Source organism: Amphiura filiformis, chromosome 10 (assembly GCF_039555335.1).
Source record: "Amphiura filiformis chromosome 10, Afil_fr2py, whole genome shotgun sequence".
In the NCBI taxonomy this organism is placed as follows: Eukaryota; Metazoa; Echinodermata; class Ophiuroidea; order Amphilepidida; family Amphiuridae; genus Amphiura; species Amphiura filiformis.
In genome coordinates, this window is record NC_092637.1 from 16,073,137 (window position 1) to 16,100,607 (window position 27,471).

At 37.7% G+C, this 27,471-nt stretch overlaps 1 protein-coding gene across 1 annotated transcript in view; it reads left to right on the plus strand.

Moving 5' to 3' along the window:
* The first annotated feature begins 3,859 nt into the window (after window positions 1-3,859).
* The window catches only part of LOC140162557 (uncharacterized), a 29,709-nt gene continuing 6,097 nt past the window's right edge, over window positions 3,860-27,471 (plus strand). Inside the window, exons 1-15 of the mRNA XM_072185813.1 lie at window positions 3,860-3,901; window positions 8,080-8,222; window positions 9,906-10,017; window positions 11,913-12,087; window positions 14,109-14,220; window positions 15,085-15,191; window positions 15,940-16,066; window positions 17,269-17,389; window positions 17,659-17,744; window positions 21,167-21,384; window positions 22,532-22,598; window positions 24,165-24,259; window positions 25,125-25,253; window positions 26,178-26,292; window positions 26,637-26,783. Coding sequence (XP_072041914.1) covers window positions 8,081-8,222; window positions 9,906-10,017; window positions 11,913-12,087; window positions 14,109-14,220; window positions 15,085-15,191; window positions 15,940-16,066; window positions 17,269-17,389; window positions 17,659-17,744; window positions 21,167-21,384; window positions 22,532-22,598; window positions 24,165-24,259; window positions 25,125-25,253; window positions 26,178-26,292; window positions 26,637-26,783 — 1,753 coding nt within the window. The 5' untranslated portion in view covers window positions 3,860-3,901; window position 8,080. The remainder of the gene's footprint in view (window positions 3,902-8,079; window positions 8,223-9,905; window positions 10,018-11,912; window positions 12,088-14,108; window positions 14,221-15,084; window positions 15,192-15,939; window positions 16,067-17,268; window positions 17,390-17,658; window positions 17,745-21,166; window positions 21,385-22,531; window positions 22,599-24,164; window positions 24,260-25,124; window positions 25,254-26,177; window positions 26,293-26,636; window positions 26,784-27,471) is intronic.

Below are 27,471 nucleotides of genomic sequence, written 5' to 3' on the forward strand. Positions count from 1 at the left end.
ACAAAGTCGAGCTTGCTCCTAGCGTACTGGAGAGTTCTCTGGTACCGGTCGATCGAATCGGGAAGGTCTATCTCTGAATTGATAGCATCTTCGACGTTCGCCAAAAATTGCTTTTGAGCGTCAAACGCCCTGCCATCCCCAAGAATGCTTGATCTTGCTTGGGCTTGAGCTCCGAGGATAGCCCAAACCAAAGTTCGAATGCTGTCGTTAATTCTTGAAACACCAGCCCTGGTGAATCCGTTCGAGTGATCCAGAACGAAAGATCCTATCACGGCCATGGCATCACCCCTTCGAATTGACACGTCGGTTATGTCCGGAGCGTGATCGAACATTTGGTCCATCCAGATCGGGTAAGTAGCGTCTCTGCTGTTGCCCAAAAAGTTGACATGCCGGGGACGAAGATCTCAAACTTTTTTGTATCGGGGTTTTCAGCAATTTCGACCTTGTCCGAAGTCTTCAGACTAAAATCTTTGTGGTAAGTCCGGGTAAATTTTGCCGTGCCCATTCCGTTCCAACGGTCGAACTTTTGCCTCCAATTGGCTCCAGTGGAGATCCCGAATTCGGCGCAGATTCTTTCGTAGGCATTTTTGTCTATACCGTTCTGGAGAGGATTCCACGCTTTGTACTACAGAGAAGATGTGAGGAAAAGGAGATAGATCCAGCTATCCTCAAACAAAATATGTGTGCTGCCGCTCATTCAAATGAGAATAAAATTGTTGTAGCCGTTCAACGTTCCAAGTTCGACCTCCATGTTGCTTGGAAGCATGTACAATCCGTGTCCAACGACAAAGTCGAGCTTGCTCCTAGCGTACTGGAGAGTTCTCTGGTACCGGTCGATCGAATCGGGAAGGTCTACCTCTGAATTGATAGCATCTTCGACGTTCGCCAAAAATTGCTTTTGAGCGTCAAACGCCCTGCCATCCCCAAGAATGCTTGATCTTGCTTGGGCTTGAGCTCCGAGGATAGCCCAAACCAAAGTTCGAACGCTGTCGTTAATTCTTGAAACACCAGCCCTGGTGAATCCGTTCGAGTGATCCAGAACAAAAGATCCTATCACGGCCATGGCATCACCCCTTCGGCATCACCCCCTTTGTATCGGGGTTTTCAGCAATTTCGACCTTGTCCGAGGTCTTCAGACTAAAATCTTTGTGGTAAGTCCGGGTAAATTTTGCCGTGCCCATTCCGTTCCAACGGTCGAACTTTTGCCTCCAATTGGCTCCAGTGGAGATCCCGAATTCGGCGCAGATTCTTTCGTAGGCATTTTTGTCTATACCGTTCTGGAGAGGATTCCACGCTTTGTACTACAGAGAAGATGTGAGGAAAAGGAGATAGATCCAGCTATCCTCAAACAAAATATGTGTGCTGCCGCTCATTCAAAAGTAATCACGCTATTCAGGTTTAACAATAAAATACAATAAAGGGGTTCGAACCCATGATGGGTGTGATACACAACTTGCTGCTTAATAGTTTTAGGAAAGGTCAGTGTCTGTATATCATCATACTATGCATACCAAGACCCTAACATCCAGTTATATTTCAAATAAAATATGACCGAAGTTCCATGGCAAATTATAATTTCTGACGCTTGTTGACTCTTTCAACCTCTACGATTTATGATACAGACTATTTTCAATTATCAAAATATCTTTATTAGGTTTGCAGGAAATGACAGGAAAATACATACAACAATAAAATAAACATGATCAACAATCATCCCTTTTCTAACAAAATCCTAAAACACTCTCCTAAATAATTATAATTCGAAATAATAACACCTATTCATTTATTCATTATAAACCTCTCGCAAACTGGAATGTGTATGTGGTGAATTGTAATTTTAATAACCGATATATGGAAACAAACAGGTACTATAATATTATTCAAAATCAAGAATAATATCAAACAAATCCTCCTACTCGAACAGTAGGCCTACACTTAATTTAGGCCCGGGATTTAGGCCTGCATTATGATTATAGACCTAAGGTAAAAATACTTGAAGAGATAACAAGAAACCTTTCGTGCTTGGCCACTGTAGTGCTTGGCTGATCCTTGCTGGATGAAGGTCAATATTGATCTATTATGTGAGTGAAATCAAACACCGTGTCCTCGTTGCTACTCCCATGTAATCGAAGGTCGTAAAAATTAATCCGATAACAATAGAGGGTATTCATTACTACATCATTGATGTGGTTGCTCAATGCTCATGCATAAAATTCTTCCACATAGGCTGTTTAGCTTAATCATGTTAATCGGGAAGTGACCTCTTGAAATGATATCATCACACTGATCAGAATGATCTTTATGTTATTACAGTGCGGCCCACATAAAATGTTCAACACAAAGTGAACGATGTTATAACTTGAGGGCTAACAAACCAACACCGCCAAATTCGACTGACGTGTGTACAACGTGAGAAGCTATGAGGAAATGGAACACTCGTTGTCTGATAATGCATGTGTTTATGGTTCGGATAGCGGTTACTTAGCAGCTCTCGTTCCGCTTGGGTTTATTGAATACACTCTATATATAGTCATCAATATGTCGTTTCCAGTCCCTGGCTGAACTATAGGGTTCAGCTATTATTTTTTTAAATAATTCTTTTACCCCATGCAACTGATTGGGTGGTTACGGGTCGTTTAAAAACCACTAACCGCGAAATGAGGATATCGAACATAGGCCCCCGCAGGGCTACAAAAAACTGCTAACCGCGAAATATGGATATCCAACTAGTTTGCCCCGCGAAGCTGCAAAAAACCACTCATCGCGAAATATGGATATCCAACTACTTTGCCTTCGCAGGGCTACAAAGAACCACAAACCGCGAAATATGGATATCCAACAAGTTTGCCCCGCAGGGCTACAAAGAACTGCTAACCGCGAAATATGGATATCCAACTAGTTTGCCCCTCGAAGCTTCAAAAAACCACTCATCGCGAAATATGGATATCCAACTAGTTTGCCCCGCAGGGCTACAAAGAACCATTTACCGCGAAATATGGATATCCAACTACTTCGCCTCGCATGGCTACAAAGAACCACTTACCGCGCAATATCTTTTTACCTCAAAAAAAGAATTAATATCTACCAAAACACGTTTCAAAACGTAAAAAGGGGCCAAGTTTAAAAATCTTTCCTGTGTGGCTTTTCACCCTTTTTAAACTTGGTCCCATTTATGAAAGTTTCTAAAGACCCATACGAAGTCATCTTTAGGCTACTTGTTTATTTTCTTAGTTGTCAGTGTTCATTTTGTAGAGTAAATTAATTAATGTTCGTGCTTGATTGAAGTTTTTCCGTAAAGACGTTATAATGTATTTTGATTTAAGTAAAAGTAGCAAATACTCACTTTGTTAAATTCTTCATCGTCTTGTGCGATCCTGCGCCTTATGTACAGATTTAGGGCCTATATTAATATGTAACAGGTTGACAGACAGTCAATTTGCTAAGTATATATAATACTCTACTACTCTTTATGAACACGCAATATAATGAAACATAAACCTTCAAATGTTTTTGATAATACATAGCCTACGTCATATTGCACCGCTTTCGAACAGTCTTAAACCTAATTGTTGCATGTAGAAATTAGGACTCATTCTTCATGTTATTACGGTACCACTTTACTTGAATGGGACCAAGTTTAAAAAGGGTGAAAAGCCACACAGGAAAGATTTTTTAAACTTGGCCCCTTTTTACGTTTTGAAACGTGTTTTGGTAGATAGTAGGCCTATAGGCCTCAGGCCTATAGTCTACCATGTAAAATTATCATAAATCGCGCCGCGCCGATTGATAAAGTTATGATTTACCATTGACCAATGAGAGGCGACATTGTTTGGAGACGAGCTGTGTTTACCATAATTGGTCATCATGATTTTGGAGGTCACATTTCTGGTTACCGGTACATGTAAGTCAAGTTTAGGGGACCGGGTTTGTTACCACTAGAAACGATTATTTCGTACGTACCGTAGATATTAAACTATATGCTATGTACTTATTACACACCTCTCTCGAACAGGCGTATCAATATGGCTGTAGTCAGTATGCACTGTACTATGTAAATACACATGATAACATGAATAAGCTTAAACTTACCTAGGCTAGCATGCTAGTACTAGTATTATGCATGTGATGATTGATTGTATATAAATAGTTTAACAGTATAATAATAATATCACATGAACAGGCATACGGGGAGGTGCTTCTCCAATGGGTCAGTTTTGCTTTGAGAAATCCTTAGCCGGTAGCTATGGGTAGGCTTTTCAGCTGAAAAATCCTTACGCATGCTATCATCATCATTCAACATGGTATACGTGGGAAATACAACCAATACAAGATACAACAGAACAGGCTTTTCCATACAGTGAACAATAAACAAGAAATTGAATCCAATGTTAACATATATCTGCACAAGCATCTGCATATCTGCATAGCCTATCTTTAGTATTGATGCTTTCAGGCATTAAATGATAGCAAGAAATGGAAATCGCCCCAAAGGAAAGATTTTAATCGTGAAATTGATTGCCACATCTTATGGATTCACATTATCCTCCGGCGGAACTGTCAAACTGTCAATTACAACGCCTACTAGTGGACTGGTTTTAAATCCACTCTCATCAAACTAATCAAAACTGTAAACTACAATTTTATCGAAAAATCAAAAGAAGAAATACTAAATATTGCTTAGTTTCAATGATGCTTACCGATCGAAGTCGCCTTTGATGGTGTATTTCCGATAATTTTGCAACGTGGTTGAAAAATATTTCCAAGACGCGAGTATCGCCATTAGCATGGCCCGGTAACCTGGATAAAATAACGCAATCGATCGTCCAATCCTAGTTCACCTGAGTGATCACGTGGTTTGCAGAATGAAGCCGATTATGCCGAATGAACGGTATCGGTGTCGGAACAAGGATTGTTACTTGTAAACAAATCGCTTTACCGGCACGCTTTCAAGAAATTAAATTCACGATCTTTTGATAATTAGTTAGGGATCGCTTTTTTTTAACCTCTGGCATGAGAGATTGAGAATGTGGGTTAAAGATAAGCCACTCTGTGTTCTCATTTTGCAACTGAAATAGGCTTCTCATAAAGCTTAAATTTGCGGGCCATTATGCTGCCCATCCATGTATTTGAAACATGGCGGATATACCAAGCACCCTCACTACGTTCGGGTCTGTGAGGGTGCTTGACCAGGCATATCATCATGGGTCCTGTTTTTGACACTAGCCCTTAGCAGTGGGTCAGATCTGAAGGCATTTTTCAATTCCAACCTGGGATTCAATTCAATTAATTCAACCCTGAATCGCGGGCCCCCGAATTCAACGCCGGAAGAGTTTAACCCATCGGGTTAAGGGGTCCCTCCCCCTGGATCAATATGCATACTCATGATCTACACAGACATGACAGGTCGAATCTGTGCCATTTGTGCCAATAGTTTTTTGTTTATATAATGTATTGTTTTGAACATTTGACAGAGTTAACATTCTGCATTCTTCAGGCAACTTTCAACCAAAGAGCCAAGAAAGACCCTTGATTTTGACTGTCCCCACTTCCCAGCACCAAAAGACCCCCTTATACTTTTTACCGGTATGCCATCAGCTCCCAAAGACCCACCAGACAAAATTCCGGGGAGCATACCCACCAAAAATTAAATGATGTGCCCCCAGGGTAATACTACACATATGACACAACCAGATTCCTATTCTTCTTCTGGTTCTGTGATTCTTGTACGCTTTTCTGGTGGAGGACTCGGTGTTGACAACTCATTCTCTGTATCTGATCCCTCATCAGTTACCGTACTCGAGAACTCTAGCTTCGAATTTGCACATAATAGTTACGCATTCGATGCTAGAGTGCTTTGCTATCGTTTTTTCGGTCGGACAGTGGTGCAATTTTTTGCACCAGAGGTTATTTATTCTGTTAATGTTGAAATTTGGATGAAAGTTATTTCATTGAGTCAACTGTATCTTTTGAGCAAAATTTGCCTATTTTGAAGTCTAATATTTTGTTGAAGTGTAATTTTAGCAACATTTTGATGCAATCATCTGTCATGATCGGCTGTGTTTACTTCTGAACTTCCATTGCTTTACACAGTGTCATGCTTCAGCGAATCCGACTAGATTTTAAATACAATGGTCTCAAGAATGTGAAGCTATCGGTGAGCAAATTCTTGGCTAGACTTCTCGAACAACTCATCAGCTCTGATTCATTTCAGGCATGGTATCCACGGGATCCATGAATCTCAAATGGGTAGAGATTGGATGTGTTTCAGAAATCTGATCTCCGGGGCAAAATCATTGGGAGCAATTGCTGAATAAGGTGCAAATTCTAGTTTTATTACAAGACTGCCCTACCCCAAACCTAAACCATAACCCTAAAACTCTGTAAACGAGGACTAGACTTAAGTCTAGCAAGTTGCACCCTATTCGGTAATTGTACCAATCTTTGTTTGTTTATGAACAAAGCCAGCTCCATACTGACAACTTGGAAGGTCCTTGGTAGATTTGCTTGACCAGCCTTGAATAACGACAAAAGTCCTTGCTTCTGTTCTTGCAGTTCCATTGGGTAATGATGTTGTATGAAGTATTGCTGTCTATCTCTTGTTCTGGTCTTCACTTTGTACTGCTTCAAGTTCTTTGCAAAGCTCAGTACGAAATATTGATCTCCTAATTGGGCAAATTTTTAGCCACAATGTTAGTTGGTCTCTCTTGCTGTGCTTTTAAATGATGGAGGTCGAGTAAAATGATAGAGTGGACCCAATTTTGGGGAACCCCCATTCATTGTATCCAGAACTCATGTAGGCCATTCTCTGTTTCCCATTTCTCCTTCTCATTCTCCTGTAAACCACAAAATATCAGATTATGTTTATAACTACCGTATCTTTTGTTTGCTTCAGATTTTCCCTATACATGTTCTTCCTCATCAGTGTGTCAAAATCATTGTATCTAGCATAGTTAGACTTCGCATTTCGTTTTCACTTCTTCATAATTTGTGCGAGTTCCAAGCTCTCTTCAAGCCTGTCCTTCCATCTCACTTCTTCCTTAAAAAGGTATCAAATTGTGTTATTACCTCGTTCAGTTTTGTGCCTATTTTTGCAATTTTCTCAAAACTTATAGCGCATTGGGGACAAGTAAGATATGTATATTATAGGGGCGAGGACTACAATTACTGCACTGGAAATTTTATTTCAGCACAGACAACAGTTGTGGAGTTACAGTCAAAAATGAGGGAAAATCAATATTTGATCAATAACTACTTGCTTTGAGTTGCTGAATTTTCAGTACAGTAGTTGTAGTCCTTGCCCCTATAATATAAATATCTTACTTGTCACCAATGTGCTGTAATTTTTGAGAAAAATGCAAAAATAGGCACAAAATTGGTCAGGGGTGTAGTACCCCCTTAAAGTTTGATACCTATGGATAGTTTCACAATACTTCAGGGTCTTATTTTTCCAAAAAAGTCTAAGCACCACTGATTTATTAGAAGTTGAAATGGGGGATTTTGTGTACATTTTCAATGCCACATGGTTAGGCCATCTTAATTAAATCCTGTGTCTCAAAGCTGCCGCGCGCGTTAGTAAAATCGTGCGCGTAGTCCTCTTTGAAAATCAGGAAATTCATTTTTTATCTCTTTTTATTTTTTTTTAAAACAAAAAGGCGAAAATAAAACTCAAAATTTGTATTTGATTTCAAGTTTTTGATTTTTTCGCAAACTTTGGACACAAAAATATTAAAAGAGAAGAATAATAGTTTGTAGCAGTGACTTTTTTGTCTGCTATTCTAACATATTGGATATTTTTTGCACAAAATGCTTGTCCGAAATCCTGTACTGACACATAAAAAAATTCAAATTAAAAAAAAATACAGTAAAAAACACCGCATTTTCAATTTCTTACAAGCTTTGAGACACAGGATTTAATTAAGATGGCCTTAGCATAATTTATTGGATACTGCTGTGGTCATTTAAATTATGTAATGACAAAAAAAATTAAAAATGGGCCGGCAACCTGTAAACCTGAATTATCTTTCACTTTCAAATCTCAAATTAATGTACAAGTCTGGTACTTCTTTCATTTCATCATAGAATGATGGCGCTATTGCATCAAACCTTCTACAATGGTGTACAGCGAGGTTGTCTGCATAGTCTTGCATCACAAAAAGCCATGCTGAAACTCGCACATCATTCATGGAGATGTTTAGCAACTACCAGCAAGACAAATAAAAATGGTAAGTCACAAAATTATACAAGGTATAATCATAGCCAGAGATGAAGATAGTTTAGTAGTTTGCGTCTAATGTCATCTATCAGTCAAACTCGGGCACGGTTTGTTTACGAGTGTATTGATGATTGAGTTTCTGAATGCAGCGTAAAACAGCATGCCATATGGTTAATTTTGCCGCTTTAAAATTTGTTTACAAGTTGTCGTGATGATTGAGTTTCTGAATGCAGAGGTAATGGTAAATTATGCACCTTCAAACACACAAACCATCTCAAAAGTTAGGTCTTAGTAATTAATAGGAAACTTCCTTTCCTGAAGGCACCATGTCAACAATGCCTAGAAAAGTTGTTTTTTGCCTTTTAAAAGTACAGTTAATTTTTTGCTTTTTTCTGCGATTCCTTCTCCAGTGAAGGCACCAGATGAATCAACCTTCCTTTTATGCACTCGTACTATAGAAAAATTACTTAATTTGTGTACATCGTGGAACATATTCTTTGCGTGGCTGTGCGTAGTAAGCTGTTGTACGCAGATAACCTCGCAATATGGACGCGTGAGAGTAGCGCCAGCACGCTTCGTGTATTAGCATGATTAGTCGCGGAGTAACAAGCGTAGTTGAATGTTCCATGATGTACACAAATTTAATAATTTTTCTATCATCATTCATAACCTCATGAATATGCGCGATGCATACATGTGATCAAATCATATTTTATTATTTGTAAAAATGCAAATTAATGCAAATCGAGGTCATTAATATCTCACAATTGACCGTAAAATGCATAATTGTTCCAGCGTAAATATTTAGTAACCTTCGCGTGTGCCGTGTTGTGCGTCAAACAAACTACTCGTGCGCTGGCCGCCATATTTGGATTGCGCACTACCTTATTTGCACTTCTGTTTTTGATTTTAACATGTTCGATTTTTGGGAAAGCCAAATGTAAAATTTTTTTTATTTTTACAAGCGTTTGAGAACAATTTTGTGTTATTTGTAAAGTGAAGAGGTGAAAATGACAGTTATAAATGAGGTTAATAACTTTGCATAACTTTGCATCGGTAATATTTTAGGCATTGTGAAAAATCTGAACATTTTGCTTTGGTTCTCAGAATATCCCTACGCCCTGGGATATTCCTCGGTTCCAAAGGCAAAATGTTTTAGATATTTCACAATGCCCTCCAAATAACCGATGCGCAGTTTACCTCTAAATAAAAGGTTGTGGGGAGTTGGATTGACAGTGACATCAGAAACAAACTTGTCTCTTTGTCTTTATATTCTGCGAATTTCTGTTTTTACTTATAGCCAACAGTTCACTGGAGTGGAGGGATGTTAGATTTCACCCCCATAAAGACTGTGCGTTGAATGCTGTTGATGTTCTCTCTTTTACTAAAATGAAACTAATTATTTTGCCTGTACTAGGAGCAAATTTCCCATGACAGGTGGCTAAAGTTTGTTCTGTTTATAATTTTTGTTACTGTGCACATCATTTAAGTCCCAACTTACGCTCGCGTAAATACACATAAGCACGTACCAGTCACGTATTGCGCATACAACTAATGGTGCTGTGCGCATGCAATTCTATATCAATACCTGGTACATGATGTTATGAGTCTCCTTTTTTCCGTCATACTTGAGCTAAAATTTTGTTTGATACCAGGCCAGTCCTACATTTCCTATTTTATTCTTTCCATGCAGGTTACCTTAAGCTTCTTCCAAGTGTTGCATCTGCATTGGCAAACAACCAGCCTGTGGTGGCGCTAGAGAGCACGATAATCACACATGGTATGCCGTACCCACATAACCTAAGGTAATCAAAAGGAGGATGGATGTTAAAGTTGTCTTATGAGGTGGACGCATAGAGATTACACCCAAAGAGGACTGACTCAGAATTGCCACATGCATAAATTGCCACATGAATTGCCACATGCATAACTTAATTTAAGTTTAGTTTGTGGTAAATCCACCATAATTTGGCACGTCATGCATGGTACCAACATAGTGTACCGCGGCATTTATCTGCAAAAACCCAACATTGAACAATAAAATGGGTCTTTAAGCTTGTATGTTACAAAGGTTTTCACTATTTTACCTGCCATGAGTGACACCAAAACATGGCAGAGTTGGTACTCATTGGATCTAATCTCTACAGGTAGATGTTTCAATTCATGTAAAGTACTCACTGCTCAGGCTTGGAGGTTTGGTGTAGGCAGTATGGTCTTTGTGGGGGATATGGGTTAGGGAGGTTGTACTCCCCACTAAATGAGTTGGTTTGATCAGGTATGGAACTTCGGTTTTTTTGCCACTCGCCAATCGGTCGAGTAGGTCATAAAATTTACTGGTACGGATGAAATTTTACCGTTGAGGTAAATTGAGGTTGCCATAGGCCGTATCCTATTCAAGATCTGGTATACTTTCCTGGGTTATAACTTAGTTCCTATAATGTTCAGTCAGCTGGCGTGAAAAAAAAACCCGCAACAACGGTAGTATTACAGTCTGTTATGTTTTTAGCGCAGACCCTGGAAAAAGAGGGCATTTAAAAGGCCTGCTAGCAGCTCACCTTGGTCTGGGCGGACATTTTATAAATGAATTTAGAAGAGCAGCAACAAAACCACTTGCATTACATTCCAGATGTTAAATCTACATCATATGCAAAATTTGAGGAAAAATGAACGAGTCGGTTTAGTTTTAGGGCCATTTGTCTATAACTGGTCTTTACATGTAGCCCTATGGAGAGAGTGCCCATTGAGTGCACTATAACCCCCATTTTAGGAACAAAATGTGATTTTTAAAAAACTGACCCGTTGCGAATTTTCTAAAATTTTCAGAGTATGTAGTATGAACATGTAGAAATATAATCAAGTAGTTGCCCTACCTGCTCTTCTCCGAAAAAAATAAAAAGTCCTATACCTCAATGATAATGAAACCTAGGTGCACCACCACAGAATCTAGTCAATCTACCCATATGCTTCCACTTTAGCACAGCCAGATTTTCACTCCTGCAGCAGACTTAATAATATCAAGGCCAGAACACAACAACCAATCAGTGTGGGTTTTACGGTGTTCAGTTCATTCTACTTCCAGTAGAAGGTCAACTTGAAGTCAATGGGGGAAAAAGTCATGAATGACCCCAAGTTTAGCTAAAAGTTCCCTTATTTTCCACTTGGGTAATGATTGTGTGGTCAAATTGGGTGGTTTCCTACAATATTGTGAAATCTTGTGAGATTTAACCAATCGGAAGGTACTGCAATAAGCTACATGTACCGTAGATCAGGTACTTATTATTCAGCACAGATTGTCTCAATGAACGTCAGCCCTGGCGATCAGCTTATATACTGATAGTTTGTGTACTGTATTTTGTAAACATGTAGGGTTAATCATGTAGGCCTAAATAGTTTCTTAATTTTTATGTGAGATTTCATTAATCACTTTTTCTGACCGTAAATTGGTCAAGCAGCGTGAAATGTTGCTCGCCAATCGGGCTGGTGATTTTAGACCTTCATTCACCCGACCGCAAATTTACTTGCCACTGGCGACCAGACGAGTGTTATTTTCCATCCCTGAGTTTGCTAACTCAACCCCCAACCCCCCAAAGAAAATTTCGGCGCACGAAAAAGCTGCCTCAACTTGTTGATGTCACTGCCACATCAGTGAAAAATACTGTAGTCTACTTGGCTTTTTTTTTCTTTTTTTTATTTCTTACAGAACAGCACAAGATGTAGAGAGAATCGTGCAAGACAATGGTGTCACCCCAGCAACAGTGGGCCTCCTTAATGGCAGCATCCATGTAGGGCTGTCAGAGGAAGAGCTGGTTGCTATGGCAACAGCTCAAAATGCTGTGAAATCATCAAGAAGGGATTTGAGTTGGGTCTTAAGTAAGGCAAGTGCATGGGAGAATGTGAGCAAGGCAGGGGGTACTCAAGTGCTGCTGAGAATTTGCAAATGAACCCATCCATATACCAATTTCCCAAGAAATTTGAACCCATCGCTATACCAAAAGTCAAAATGTGTGGCAAAATTTAATGCAAATTGCTTAAGTCAACTGCTCAGCACCAAGAGTGGGTAAGTGCAACAGCTGCCCTGTGAACATTTGGTGATTTACATACAGTTTATTGTACATACATACACATGGCAGCTATTGCAATTTGGAAAAAATGACCCATCCGTGTACCAAAATTGGCCTAGGATGGTGTAAGGCATAGTAAGCTATCTTTAAGGGATCTGGAATGAGCGTTTTGAGCATTTCGACAGTATTTTTTGTGGGACATGAGAGCACATCGGACATATCGAATTGCATTCTGAATACGAAGAATGTCTTTCTGATAACAAATAATTTTCATTTTTTGAAATTCACGATATAATACAAATTTTATGACAAATTATTAAAATTTGATACTTTTCACATTTTTTATATCCTCGAAGTAAATTTTATAAATCTAATGATATATTCTTAAAGTGTATGTAGTTGGGAGGAAAAGCCGACGATCAATTGAAAATTTTGACCTTTCATATTGAAGATATGGATTTTTTCCCAAAAGACCTAATTTTTTTTGTGTTTTTGGAAAAAAATTCATATCTTCAATACGAAAGGTCAAAATTTTCAATTGATTGTCAGCTTTTCATCCCACCTACATACACTTTAAGTAAAAATCATCAGATTTATAAAGTTTACTTCGAGTACTGTTAAATATCAAAAATATCAATTTTTAATCATTTGCCATAAAATGTGTATTACATTGCTAATTTCAAAAAATCAGATTATTGTTTGATATTAGAAGGACATTCTTCGTATTCAGAATGCAATTCGATATGTCTGATGTACTGTCTGATGTACTCTAATGTCCCACAATAAATACTGTCCAAACGGTCATACCCCAGCCCTTAGTGTGAAGGTAAAAAGGTAGAGGGGCGAACCTGTGTTCACAGGCCATGAGTGCCCATCTCTCTTTCTAAGTGATTGAGCCGGACGCCTTCATGCAATGGTGCTGCTGGGGAATTGCTACACCTCCACAGTAAAGGTTCGTTCATACTACCACCGCATTTGCGATGCGTTGCTTTGCGATGCCGATATATCGATTACTTTTTGCCGCAACTCAACGCAACTCGTCGCAATTTCAAGTTAAAATGTATTTAACTTTATTGCGATATCGCAATGCAGTATTTTCAGTACAATGCACCGGCGGCGTAGTATGAACGAACCTTAAGTCGGTTACCTTCCCAACATTGAATAGCCTGTACCTATTTGTGCCTGTGCCTATAAGTACACAACACATTGACGCTGCAGGAATTCGAACCCATGACCCCCGAGTAACCTTGCAAATATGAGTTGAAGTCTTGGATCACTGCACCACCATAGCCCCTCTACAGCTATTTTTACAGCTATCTTTAAGGGGGTACTACACCCCTGCCCAATTTTGTGCCTATTTTTGCATTTTTCTCAAAAATTATAGAGCATTGGTGACAAGGACTACAACTGCTACACTGGAAATTTTATTTCGGCACAGACAACAGTTGTGGAGTTACAGTCAAAAATGAGGGAAAACCAATATTTGATCAATACATCAATAACTACTTGCCTTGAGTTGCTGAATTTTCAGTGCAGTAGTTGTAGTCCTTGCCCCTATAATACACATATCTTACTTGTCACCAATGCGCAATAATTTTTGAGAAAACACAAAAATAAGCAAAAAATTGGCTAGGGGTGTATAGTACCCCCTTAAATAGTTACTTTCTGCAGCATTTGCGGAGATGCAACTTTTCAAGATATTTCGGAAATTGGGTCTAGTGAAAATGTAAAAGATACAGATATCTCCATGCATAAATCAGGTTTTATTTAACTTGTCATTGTCTTATTCTAATTTAAGAATGACTTTCATTGTTTTTTATCCTATGCACTAACAGAGACTTACGGGAGGAACTACTGTGTCGGCAACCATGGTAGCAGCACACAAGGCTGACATTCCTGTGTTTGTTACAGGAGGGATTGGGGGTGTACATAGAGATGGAGAAAATAGTAAGTGGAATGTTATCATGTATCCGAATTAATTCTTTTGTTACTGTTATTCCATTGACTGGCAAAATTCTAATTTGGCTTCCTTGAGAGATTCTCATCAGTACTTTATTGGAGTTGCTTCGCGCATGCACAGATGTACTGCCTTTGATTGCACGCGTAAACATGCAAATTCTTTGAGTCAACACAACACATACAATTTAATACTACGCATACTCGAGCATGTATTATAACTGACATATTATAAATAGAGTGAGCAGTAAAAATCAAGACCCAACAGGATATGAACCGGGGACCTCACGATTACCAGTTAAGAGTTATACGTTCCATGGACTACCTGAGTTTACAGTTGGTACAGGGGTAATCTCATGCAGTCATGATACACTCTCTCACTGTGTCTTAGCGTCCAACCATATCATTGAATAATAATTTGATCGGTGGCGCCCATATATATTGGTCGAGCTATGAGTTTTAAAATATTGGACGAGACATAGTCGAGTCCAATATTTTACAACTCATAGCGAGACCAATAAATATTAGGTGTAAAGCATCCAATTTTATCATTATTATGTGTTGGATTCACTATTTTCACACACATGGATCCATCAATACATAATAATGAAGAAATGAGGCAGCCTGTATGTTTCGCCCTGGCAGGCCGTAAGACAATGCGAGACACAATTATGTGAGATACCCATGTATCAACTGTGAACTCAAGGAAGCCTTGTGGTATAACTCTCGACCAGTAATTCCACAATGCACTATGTTCTGAATTATCGGTATCGCTTATTCAGGTCTCTTCAGGAAGGGTTTTTGTAACCAGGTGTAAAAACATATTTATGTGATGGTTTTACCTTCCCTATTCAGGTTTAGACGTCAGTGCTGACTTAACTGAATTAGGACGTACACCAGTAGCAGTGGTATCAGCTGGCGTCAAATCTATACTGGACATTCCAAAGACACTAGAATACTTGGTAAGTATCAAAGCTCACCACTATCTCATACCATTTGCGAATTTAAGCCATGATTTTTTCAGAGGGGGAGGCAAAGGGGGGAAAGGTAACTTTCCCAGGGGGAGGGGGGGTGGAAATGATCAAAAGAAGGCGTAATAATTCAAAACTTATGTTGGCTAGCATCTGGAGGGGGCATGAATGGCATGATCTGCTATGGTTTACTTGCATTGCTCAGTGACAGACTGTTTTCTGAGAGGTCCTGCCATCATGAATAGGGACGAGGGGCCTACTAACTGAGTTATGTCTATGACCCTCGCCTCAAGAACACACCTCCAGCATAAAGCCAGGAATTTTCCCATTTGGTGTGTACCAGAGGAAAGTGCAGGAATTCCTTGTTTGTGCCTGTCTGCAGAACAGGGAGGACAAAATTTGACAAAAATTGTCAAAAAATGCCTACAAATCTTAACAATTCTGTCGGCCTACCAACTGAGTTATGTCTATGACCCTTTCCTCAAGAACACAACACCAGGATAAAACCAAGAATTTCCCCAGTTGGTGTATACCATACGAAAGTACAAAATTGGATGAAAATTGTCAAAAAAGGGCCTTGTACGTGCTTGTCTGCAGAGCAGCTACCTATAGTACTGTATTACAACTAGTCCTGTTTTTTAGTATTTTTTATTGATTTTGCAAAAGAATACTGAATATATTGATATTGTATGCTGCCCTCTTGACAAAGCATTGTGGGTATTGATTTTGTTTTATACAGGAAACACAGGGAGTGACAGTAGCTACATTTGGACCAAATAAAGACTTCCCAGCATTCTTCACTCCAAACAGTGGTGTACAATCCCCCATCAATGTTACTGATGCTAAAGAAGCAGCTGAATTAATAGGTAAACTTGAACAGTAAATTGTCAAGCAGTATTTGGGGGTGTTTGTAAGAAATCATGCCATGGTTATAATACTACCATATACCAAACCAAATTGTGTATTCTTAATCTTAGGCCAGGTAAATAAAAAAAACATGTTTCTCGTCCCCTCCCGCTTCCTTTTTTGAAGATATTGCATTTTTATTTTTATTTTGTAATCTTTCTGTCATAACTTTTTGTAAAGATACTAGAAAAGTTGTAACTTCTTCTTATAAGCCTTTACAATAGTATTAGAGGCATTTGTGAAGTGTTTTGTGATGGCCAGAGGGGTTGGCATCTCAAAATAACAAAATAAAAAGAGCCTCTTCATGTTTTTCAGCTTCTAATCTTTACACTATAAAAAGGATAAAAAGCGTCTAAATAGGGCAATTTAGGGCATTTTTTCAATAAAAAATAAAAAGCCCCTCTTCCTCCTATTTTTCCAAAACCTGGACAAGAAACATGTTTTATGTTTTACTTTGCCTTATGCATAAAACTATGTATCGTATAGGCACAATATGACTTTCATCCACCCAAATATCAATTTATTTGCATAAGAACTGCCTTCTCACTCCATGACATGTAGTTTCAAAATGACCATTTTCATGTATAATTCAATGGGTGAGTAAGTGCATATGTGACACGATCAAGGGAAATGAGTCAGATGTCGCTAATATTGATTTTGAGAAAAAATTGTAAAAATACAAAACATCTTGAATTTTTTTTTTTTTTTAGGTCAACCATGAATGATCCTAGCATTTAGGTCTAGGTCCTGGGACACTCCAAAGCCGAAAAAATAAATAACTTATGTTCATTTCGGTCAAATTTCCCACCATATATTATAGTGCATGTAGGGAAGTATGCAAGCCATCCTCTGCTTACATAAGGTAACTTGCTCATAATATATTTTATTTTCATATCTTAATGATTAGGCTCTTGAAACTCGATCCAGTTACAAAGAGTGCTTTCATATTTAAAAAAAGGTTGAATTTAAACCCCACTGAACACTGTGGCCTACATAATTATGTACATATATAAGTGGCGCCAAAGGGGTTAATTTGTGTGAGAAATGGAAATCGCCAAACATAATGAATAATGAAAAAGTTGCCTCATGAGCTGGGAAAAAAGTGACGGGTTACAGAAAATTGAGTTTCAAGGGCCTTATGCAGTATGTCTCTTTTCTACAGATTGTTCCTTATCACTTGGTCTTCAAAGTGGGATTCTTATTGCTGTACCAATCCCACAATCCCTAGCAGCTGATGGGGATCTTATAGAGGGCGCTATTCAACAAGCACTTTCAGAAGCAAAGTAAGTAGGGTTAAGCATTTTTTTTTCATAAAGAAACCATCATTTCATCAAGCTTGGCAACAGTAACACATGTGATTACTTTTTTCGTATAAAAAGAACATTGTGTTGCATTTTATTTAGGGTACAAGTTCTCGTGTAAAAAAATTGAACTAATTTTAAATTCCCCTGGACAAGAAAGTTATATTAATGCTGATTGACCCAGTCTATGTATATGAACATTTGTTTAATATTACTTTTTATTGTTTTCTTACTTTTTTATACCTTCACAGAAATCAGGGAATAACTGGGAAAGAGGTGACACCATTTATCTTGCAGAGAGTTAATGAGTTAACTCAGGGAAAATCATTACAAGCCAGTATCCTTTTACTTGAATTGAATTGACCAAAACTGATTTGGGCTAGTCCAGTAGAAATCCGTACACCCCTGTGGACATGACCTCAATCGCCCAGACAGGGAGTGTAGATTCCAAATGGAGTTGCCTATTCAGGTAACCCCATATGAAATTCACACTCCATCTGTGGGATATTAAGGTTGTGTCTTCCAGGGTGTATGGATTTCAACTGGAATAACCCATTACAGCTGTTGCACGTGTCAACGCCCCGATATCTTCATGGCAGAAATCGCCATGGTAGGTTGAATCCATGGCCATTTTGTTTTGAGATGCATAATGGGCCGAAGGACATCTGACTAAGGCTACTGACAATAGCATACCTGCCAACCGTTCCGATTTAATCGGATTCGTTCCGATTTTTGAGGTCAAAGGTCACAAAAATCGGAAAAATCCGATTTTTGAAAATGCAAAAAAAAAGTTTTTTTTCATAGATTTTTTTTCAAAGTTTTTGGAGAACCACTGGACCTATTCTGAAGTGCTAGGATCATAAGGATCATTCACAGTTAATTTTTAAAAAAATTGGAAAAAGTTACAAACAAATTACAGTTTGTTATTTTTAATATGCAAACCATTAACCAATATTTACCTCTTCATGTAGCACATATTATAAATGCATGGAAAACCAATGCATCTATAATATGTGATACATGAGGAGGTAAACACTAGTTAATGGTTTACATATTAAGGATAACAAACTGTAATTTTTTTGTAATTTTTTTTTCAAATTTTTTTCAAATTACCTGTGAATGATCTTAGCACTTCAGAATAGTTCCAGTGGTTCTACTTTGAAATTTTTTTTAAAAATTAGAAGAAAAAATTTTAATTTAAAAAAAAAAAAAAAAAAAATTTGTTTTGCTTCTCGCTTCACTCTAATTAGACACCAACCTTAGTTCCAAAGGTTGGCAAGCATGTGCCGTTACGGGTGAGCGTGTGCTTCGCGCGCACCCTGTACAGATTTTTATTTTTACAATGTTGGCAGGTATGCAATAGCCCGGTGACTGACCTCGCTGTGTGTAGTGAGCATGGTACGCCATAGGTCACTGCTTTTAGACTACCTCCACGATTGGCCTATACACTGCGCTATATAGTTCGGCACATATATAATCAGAATTATTGTCAGTTTTTGAGTTCAATAGGCAAGCTTCTTTCTCAAGACGCAAGCTAACGACTATCATATCTGTTCAACACGTATATTCAAGTGCAAGGAACCACATCTGGCTTCTTTAGACAAAATCATTTACGGGAGATATTCATCATTTTCTACCCCGGTATCCAAATATTTTCATCTGAATATCAAAATCGTGCATAGCACATTCACGTGTATCGATCCCGGGTATTTATTTTAGTATCTCTGCTGTACCAAGTAATTAGTAGCCAGGCGATGTCGGTGTGTGTTGTAGCACAACCAGTACCACTGGGAAGTGCCATTAAATTAGTGAACAACTATCGGTATATGACAATTTCAATAGGTTTAGGGGGACTTGGGCAGTTGCATACTGACTGCGGGACAAATTTCCCCATACTCAATATTCTGAGACAAAATTAATCACAATATGTGATATGCATCTTCCTTTAGCAATGTGTCAGACAAAAATTAACCTAATTTGGACCATTTAGGTTTAAAATAGCAAATTTTCACATGCATTTGTTATGGTATGGGAGTCAGTCAGCTGAACGATTTTAAAATCCCTGCCCCCCCCCCCCCCGACAGGGTTCCCACGGTCCTTCAGAGTCCTTGGAAGTCCTTGAATTTGAATTTGATCAGTATGCCGCTGGACTTGAGTAAGATAAACGGCAGGGAAGAGTTGCTATTTTAAATTGCTGTTTCTTATGTATGAGAACAAGCAACTCCATGCTGCTGGTTTGACATGGTGTCTTACAATCACTTTAAAATGCATTTGGGGTGGATATGGTTGGCAGTAAGTACCCGGGGGTGCTCAAGAAAATTGGACCCATCGGTATACAAAAAGTCAAAGTTTTTATAAATTTTCCCAAAAATGTTGGTGAAACTTCAAACATTTTGGCTAGATTGAGGTACAAAATTGGGCTATTTTCCAAAAAAAAAGAAAATTTTGGAAACAGAACCCATCCATATACCAAAATTGGCCTAAAAAGGGGGTAATTGATAAACCAAAAGGCGGAAAATGCTACCCATGTTTGTGGCACGTCTCCATATGGTGATTTGTACGGAGTACCAGGGTTGTTGATTTTTTTTTTATTTAAATCGGATTTTTTTGATTTAAATCGATTTTTTTTTATTCCAAGAACTGCTATACCCCATGATAAAGTCAAAAGAGTACCAGTGGCAAGTATTTACAAAAAAATCAAAACATGTTTTGGAACGTGAAAATTTCAAAGAAAAAATTTGGTAAAATCATGGGGAAAAACCTGTTGAATTCTGCACCTTGAAGATGAATTTTCAGCAATAGATGAAGTGACATCATAGAGGTATTTTAATTGTATCCAAAAGATGTGGAAACATTAGGAATGAAGTAAAACAGTCAATTTAAGAAAGAAATTAACTTACATTGATCAAAAATGATAAAAACTGAAAAAAGTTGATTTAAATCAGTGATTTAAAAAAAAATCAAGTGATTTAAATCGCGATTTAAGGGAAGGGGTATGAACGTTTGGACAGTATTTATTGTGGGACATTAGAGCACATCAGACATATCGAATTGCATTCTGAATACGAAGAATGGCCTTCTGATATCAAATAATTTTGATTTTTGAAATTGCAATGTAATACACATTTTATGGCAAATCATTAAAATTGATATTTTTGATATTTAACAGTACTCAAGTAAACTTTATAAATCTGATGATTTCTACCTAAAGTGTATATAGGTGGGATGAAAAGCCGACGATCAATTGAATTTTTGACCTTTCGTATTGAAGATATGGATTTTTTTTCTCAAAACATCAAAAAAAATTAGGTCTTTTTGGGGAAAAAATCCATATCTTCAATATTAAAGGTCAAAATTTTCAATTGATCGTCGGCTTTTCCTCCCAGCTACATACACTTTAAGACTATATCATTAAATTTATAAAAATTTACTTTGAGGACTGTTATATCTCCAAAATGTGAAAAATATCAAATTTTAATAATTTGTCATAAAATTTGTATTATATTGTGAATTTCATAAAATTTGATTTTTTTTTTCTATTTGATATCAGAAAGACATTCTTTGTATTCAGAATGCAATTCGATAGGTCTGATGTGCTCTCATGTCCCACAAAAAATACTGTCAAAACGCTCATTCCAGTTCCCTTAAATCAGTGATTTAAATTGTTGTGATTTAAATCAAACAACCCTGCTGAGTATACCCTCCCCCAGTAAGTATAAATGAATATATATGAGAGAATCCTTAACATTCTTGCAACAGATGAAGCATTGATACGTAACAATGCTCTAATTGGCAGTCAAATAGCCAAAGAACTTGCAGATCTCAGGAGATGTAAAGGTCAAAGTTCAAATCAAAATAATAATTGTAATAATAGAACATTTCCAGAGGTCAAAGGTCATGAACCAGGTGGGCGACCAGTGGTTATTGGAGCCAGTATTGTTGATCTTTTAGCATCTGTCAACCAAGATAACATTATGGTAAGTATAATAATAATAATAATAACATTACATTTCATTACCTGGAGAGAATTGATCAAAAATTGAATTCCCTCCTGAGGTTCATATCTGTCAATGAGTGGAACAGATCACAATTATGTCATTATAGCTAGAGGCAATATATAACACAAATTCGGTCAATGAGTTACATAAAAATGACCTTGTGTGGTATTTAGTTCCCATGAAGTGAGTTTTGCCTGAGGTGATTTGTGGTTAAATGTTGATCCCTCACTACTAGAGTTATTACCCTCATTTTGGTTGAAAAAGGAGGTGAGACATGATCAAATCTCTCCAGGTAACAAAACGTAATGATAACAATAAGTGTGGTGATAGAGCTGTATCTCATGAAAGAAGTAAGGCCAAGTAAAAAAAATAAAAAATTCTCGTCCCCACCCGCATCGTTTTTTGCTGCCGCATCAAAAAAGGTTTTTTTTTTTTTCAAAACAAACAAAACACAAAATTTCAATTGATTTTCTTGATGAAAGTGTACAGCAAGTTGTACTCTTGTTTGAATAGGTCATATCCTGTGTAATGAACATGTAAAAACATATGGCGGAGCACATATGTGATGTGATCAAGCAAAATGAGTCGGATGTCAGGAATATTGATTTTGAGATATAGCCAATAATTGTATTCAACTTCCTTTGTATTTTCGTTTTTGTTCTGAGCAACACCAAAATGGCAATATCTCTGAAACTGTAAGTCTAATTATGATGGTGTTTTCAGTAAAATAAAGTTCTGAGAATGGCTCATGTACTGAATTTGAAAACCGAATTTTGATTTTGATCGACATCAGACTCATTTTGCTTGACAAGTCTTGCCAAAAAGACACTAGAATTATCATCTTTGGGGGAAAACTGTTGTTTTGGAAAAGGCAATAAAAAAACTAGTGCCCTCATCCTCCTTTTTCAAAAAAGTTGGGACGAGAAACAAATAACCTTTTTACTTGGCCTAACATGTAGGATTGAGCATCTTTTTGATGTGACAGGTTTGTTTGTTTGTTTTCTGCTTAAACCTGGGACACTCAATCAGTTGAAAAGACAATTAATCATCTGTTCTTTCTTGATTACTTGATGATAGAAGTGGGTAGATGTGTAATATATTTAATTATAAACCCCATTTTTTTCAGCATACTGGCAGAACGTACCAAGGGTCTCTTCAGGTGGCATATGGGGGAGTGGGCAGAAATATAGCAGGTATGTAGACCTTTGCAGTATGTCCATGCAATTCCATGCCAAATGTGATGCAGCACTTCGCAGGTAAAGTCAATTTTGAGTTCATCAGTTTCATCAGCTTTAAAATAAATACCACATATTCTATAAGTGAGAAAGCATCCCAAATTTTCATTTTTCCTTATTTTGTCTTGGCTTTTTTTAATCTATATCTGGAAAAGCACTTTGCCACAGCAAAGTCCCCTCTTTTACATCACATCCCATTGTAGAGATACAACCACTATTATTATGCATTCAACAACTCTTCCTATTCCTTTGTACAGGAGCCAAGCGTTGTTAATCCGTGATGAATCCACACTTTTCCAGTAGCGTATACACGAACGCAAGGTTACGTGACACATGAGCGCGTAAAATTCGTCATGCCTGGAACTTATGCATAAACACTTTCTTTAAAAAGTAACAGCTATTCAGCTAAACATTATCGCTTTATTCTTAGTTTTATTGCTGATATCAACAGAGAAATCATCGATCTTCTTGTAAGGTTAAGTGGCAATGACAAACGGATATATTCCGAATGAAAGAATCCTGTAAATTAGAAGATCTTTAGCTTGGTTTTGTTGTTGAAAGGAATTCAATCATATGTTTCACCGTTGTTCATCGCTGATTTTAACTCGCGTTCGGCGCGTCTGCATGGTTTACTTCACTCGGGCAGCTTTAGCTGCCCTCACGCAGTAAACAATGCAGATGACGCGGACGCTTCGTTGTTAATCGGTGATGAACAACGGTGAAACATGATTGAATCCCTAATTAGAAATGCAGACCACTGTTGGTAGGTGTATTTTGTATGCACAGGTATACAAGTAATACGCCTTGCCTTTTTGATCATCGGTATGTTGAAATGGCCTCATTTTTTAATGGGACAATTATACAAGGTCCACAATTGCTGGTACAGGATGGTGTGTATCTGTTGGGTGTGTGGTATCTGGGGTGGGGGTCGGGGTGAGTGTGTGTGGGCTTGTTATACATGTGAATTGTATTTGTGTATGCATTAGCATTTCATACAAATGTATTGATCCAGTGAAAAATTAAGCAAATGTGACGTGTCATGTCAAAAGGAGATCTTTTTTGGGCAGGATCGTAAATAGAGAAAAATAGCCAAAAATCTGCCCGGGGGAAATTTTTCACAATTTGGGTTTGTTGCAAATTTGCGATGTTATTAATGTTTAAAATATTGTCTGATAGTTTCAGACTGGAATATAACTGGCATCTTGTATTTTTTGAGACATTTTTCAAGGTAATTCCTACTCTCAACCTTGTCAATAATATTTTTAAAGGCCGATATCTCAATTTCCAATTTTATAATACCATAACTTACAAACTCAATATCTTCGCTTAGGAATGTCCGCTTTCATTGGGGAAAACGGCATTGTGGAGCAAAATATCTCTTTATTTAAGATACGTAAAAACCTCAAAATTGATAACCTGCCCAAAAGTGTCTCTTTTGACATGACACGTCACAAATGTATAATGCAAATCAAAGCATTTAAAAATAGATAAACATAACATTCCTTTCAATGTATTGCTTTTCAGATTGTTTAAGTAGACTTGGCTCAAGGCCCTTGTTCATTTCAGCAGTTGGTAATGATGAACATGCACAGGCATTACTTACTTATTGTAAGAACATGGTAAGTTAAACCAGAGGAAAGACTTGTTTACAGACTACTTATTTGGCAGTATTTTTAAAGTATAAATCAAGAACAGCAAAAGTCAGTGTAAGATTGTACTATTCCACTTAAAATCCATACACCCCCTATTGAATACATGACCTTAATCTCCCACACAGGGGGTGTAGATTTCAAATGAAGTCACCCATTCAGGTAACCCCATTTGTAATTTATTTTTTCTGTGTGGAAGATTAAGGTAATATCTTCCACAGGGGGCTTATGGATTTCAGTTGGAATAGCCCAATAAGGGAACAAACTGAAAATTATTTTTAAAAATTGAACTGACCAAACATGTCTGTTCCTATTCCAAACTATACCATTTTTCAGTCTGATGTGGCAGACATGTTGAGACAACGGTTTCGCTCGTGCATCTATGCGGCACCTTTAAGTGTGTGTGCGCCAGCATTTTGAGCAAACGCTACTGATTTAAGGCTTCGCCCAATGAAATGTGTGTTGATGTCACTGCCACATCAGGGTGAAAAATGGTATACATAAAAAGACAACCAGCCACCCACACTCGCCAGTTTCATGCTGCAAAATCTTGCGTCATGATCATCCTCTAACTCCCACAAATTCAGCCATTTCCCTTGTACGATACCAGAATGGAATAATTTATCACCTTCACTACTTGATTCCACTCAGGACCCGGTGCTCAATCTCGCTGACTAACGGTGTAGTAATGGGTCGTGGTAAATAAGTCCAGTACAAATTAGGTCGCTTGTAAAAAGTTTGGAAACCGCTGGGTTGTGTACAAATACAGAATGCAATTATGCAGATGGGGATTCCTTGCACTAATTCCTCGGTTTGTGTGAATTTTATATTATAGGACCAATCAGCAATCAGTACTTTATCAGACTACAACACAGGGACATATTGTGCAGTATTAGACAACCAAGGGGAACTATTATTTGGTATTGGAGACATGGATATTAATGATCAAATCACACCTCAAATGGTAAGTTGCCTGGTCATGGCTTTGAACTACTGGCTCAATTATCAGCCTCTAAGAACTATTTTGATTGGTTGTAAAGAAGGCTAGATCGTATATTGAACCAATAAGAAAGATGGTATTGGAGACATGGATATTTATGCTCAAATTTTACCACAAAAGTTGCCTGGTGACTTTTTCTCTCGGATCGACTTCGAAGTCTCTGGGAATTTTACTGGGGTACATGCTACTACTGTGCTGAAATAGCAGTAAGATCGAAGCATGTTTCACCCAGGCAGTAGATTTTCACAAAATCCCTACTTTTTTGCTATTTCTTACTGTATAACTCTATAGAAATCAGTAGAAACAATCTGGGAAAAGTAGGCATTCAGATACAAGATACAGTAAGAAATAGCAAATAAGTAGGGGTTTTGTGAAAATCTACTGCCTGGGTGAAACATGCTCCAATCTTACTGATATTTCAGCACAATAGTAGTATCTACCCTAGTAAAATTCTCTGAGAGTTCCAAGTCAACCTGAGAAGAAAAGTGTTTTTTGCCACACCCTAACCAAGATGTTATATGTTCGCAAATTTTAACAAATTAATTGAAATTTCATAAAAAATAAAGATTGACCAAGCTATTCGTGTAGCATGATGTGACCCTGGAATGACCGGATTCTTTTCAGACAATAAATAGCATGTGGTCAGTGAGTGTGGAGGAACTACCTGCTGATTGGTCAAAAAGAAGTTTTCATTATCAATTGGACCAATCTTTTAGAATAATTTCACCACACAAAAATATTGGGGTGAATTATTTGCAAAGCTCCATTCTGATTGGTGATTAAAATGAAGATATCATGTAATTGACCAATCAGAGACAATGTTAGATCGGCAGGTAGTGCTCAACGGGTTAAGTGGTGAACTGACTAATTTGTTTACCTTTTCTACAGGTTTCAACTTGGGAGAGTAGTATAGCGCAGTCACCTTTAGTTTGCATGGATGGTAACATTCCAACAGAGACCATTGAATATGTGTGTAGGATATGTAAAGAAAACCATGTCCCAGGTAAGTATGAAGGCTGAACTGTAACATAAATCCATCTTGACAGAGTAGTATAGTACAGTCACCATTAGTTTGTATGAATGCTGAACAGTATCATTAATCCATCATAGACATAATCCTTGTTAGTTCATTCCCGCTACGGCCTGCACATGAAATGCACTAGGATACTTCAAGAATGTAGGATATGTCAAGAAAACCATGTCCCACATAAGCAGGGAAGATATTTTCCCACAAAGCATTTCTCCCATTTCAATTGGTGGTGGTGGTGGTGGTTGCAGTTGTTAATTCTAGTAATAATTTAAAGTCTGAGCTAATGATTCAGCATTTTACCTAATTTTGTTTTCTAGTTTGGTATGAGCCCACATGTCAAATGAAGGCCAAGAAGCCATTCCAGTCAGACGCGTGGAAATCTTTGACATACGTCTCACCAAATCTCAATGAACTACGCATGATGTATGGTAGTCTAGAAGGAGAGGAAACTGTCAACTTTGATTGTAAGTTGTGAATAGAGATGGATGGTTGAAATCATGGACAGAAATAGAAAATTGAATCAAGACTTGCCGCCATTTTGTGGTGGCAACCAAGAATACTAATTGGGGTATTGAATATATTTGAAACTACTTGATGACTGCACAAAACTTGTAGGCAAATCGAATTATGGAAAAATATGTGTTAGCCCAGCACTAAGGCCTAAACAAAAATTGTTTCATTGGTGTAACAATAAAAAAATTAGTGTAGGTACATGTAGGTTGGGATTTTTTTTAACTTTTGAAGCTGTAAATTGGAGGCTGTAGGCCTTGGAAGTTTTTTGCTTCCTTTTTTTGAAATTTAATTCAAATTTTTTTTTGGCAAAAAGAAAATAAAAGTCTAGGGTCAGGCCTACTTTTAGGGTCGGTGAGCTCACGCCAGTCAAAGAAAAGAATTTTTAGGCCTAATTGTAAGAGAATCCATTATACATGCATCAATCTCCCAAAAGCTCACACAAAAACATAATTATGAAAAGTTGCGGAAAATATAAGTAGAGGAACTGTGTCTAATTTGCAATAACAGTACATGTACAGGGATTTTATTTCTGAGGGGGGGGTAAAGTGAAATTGGCAGGAGGCAACATTGTAAACCTTTCTTGAAATTGGGTGATTTTGGCCTGAATTAGCAAATTTGGCCCAAAGTAGGGCAATTTTG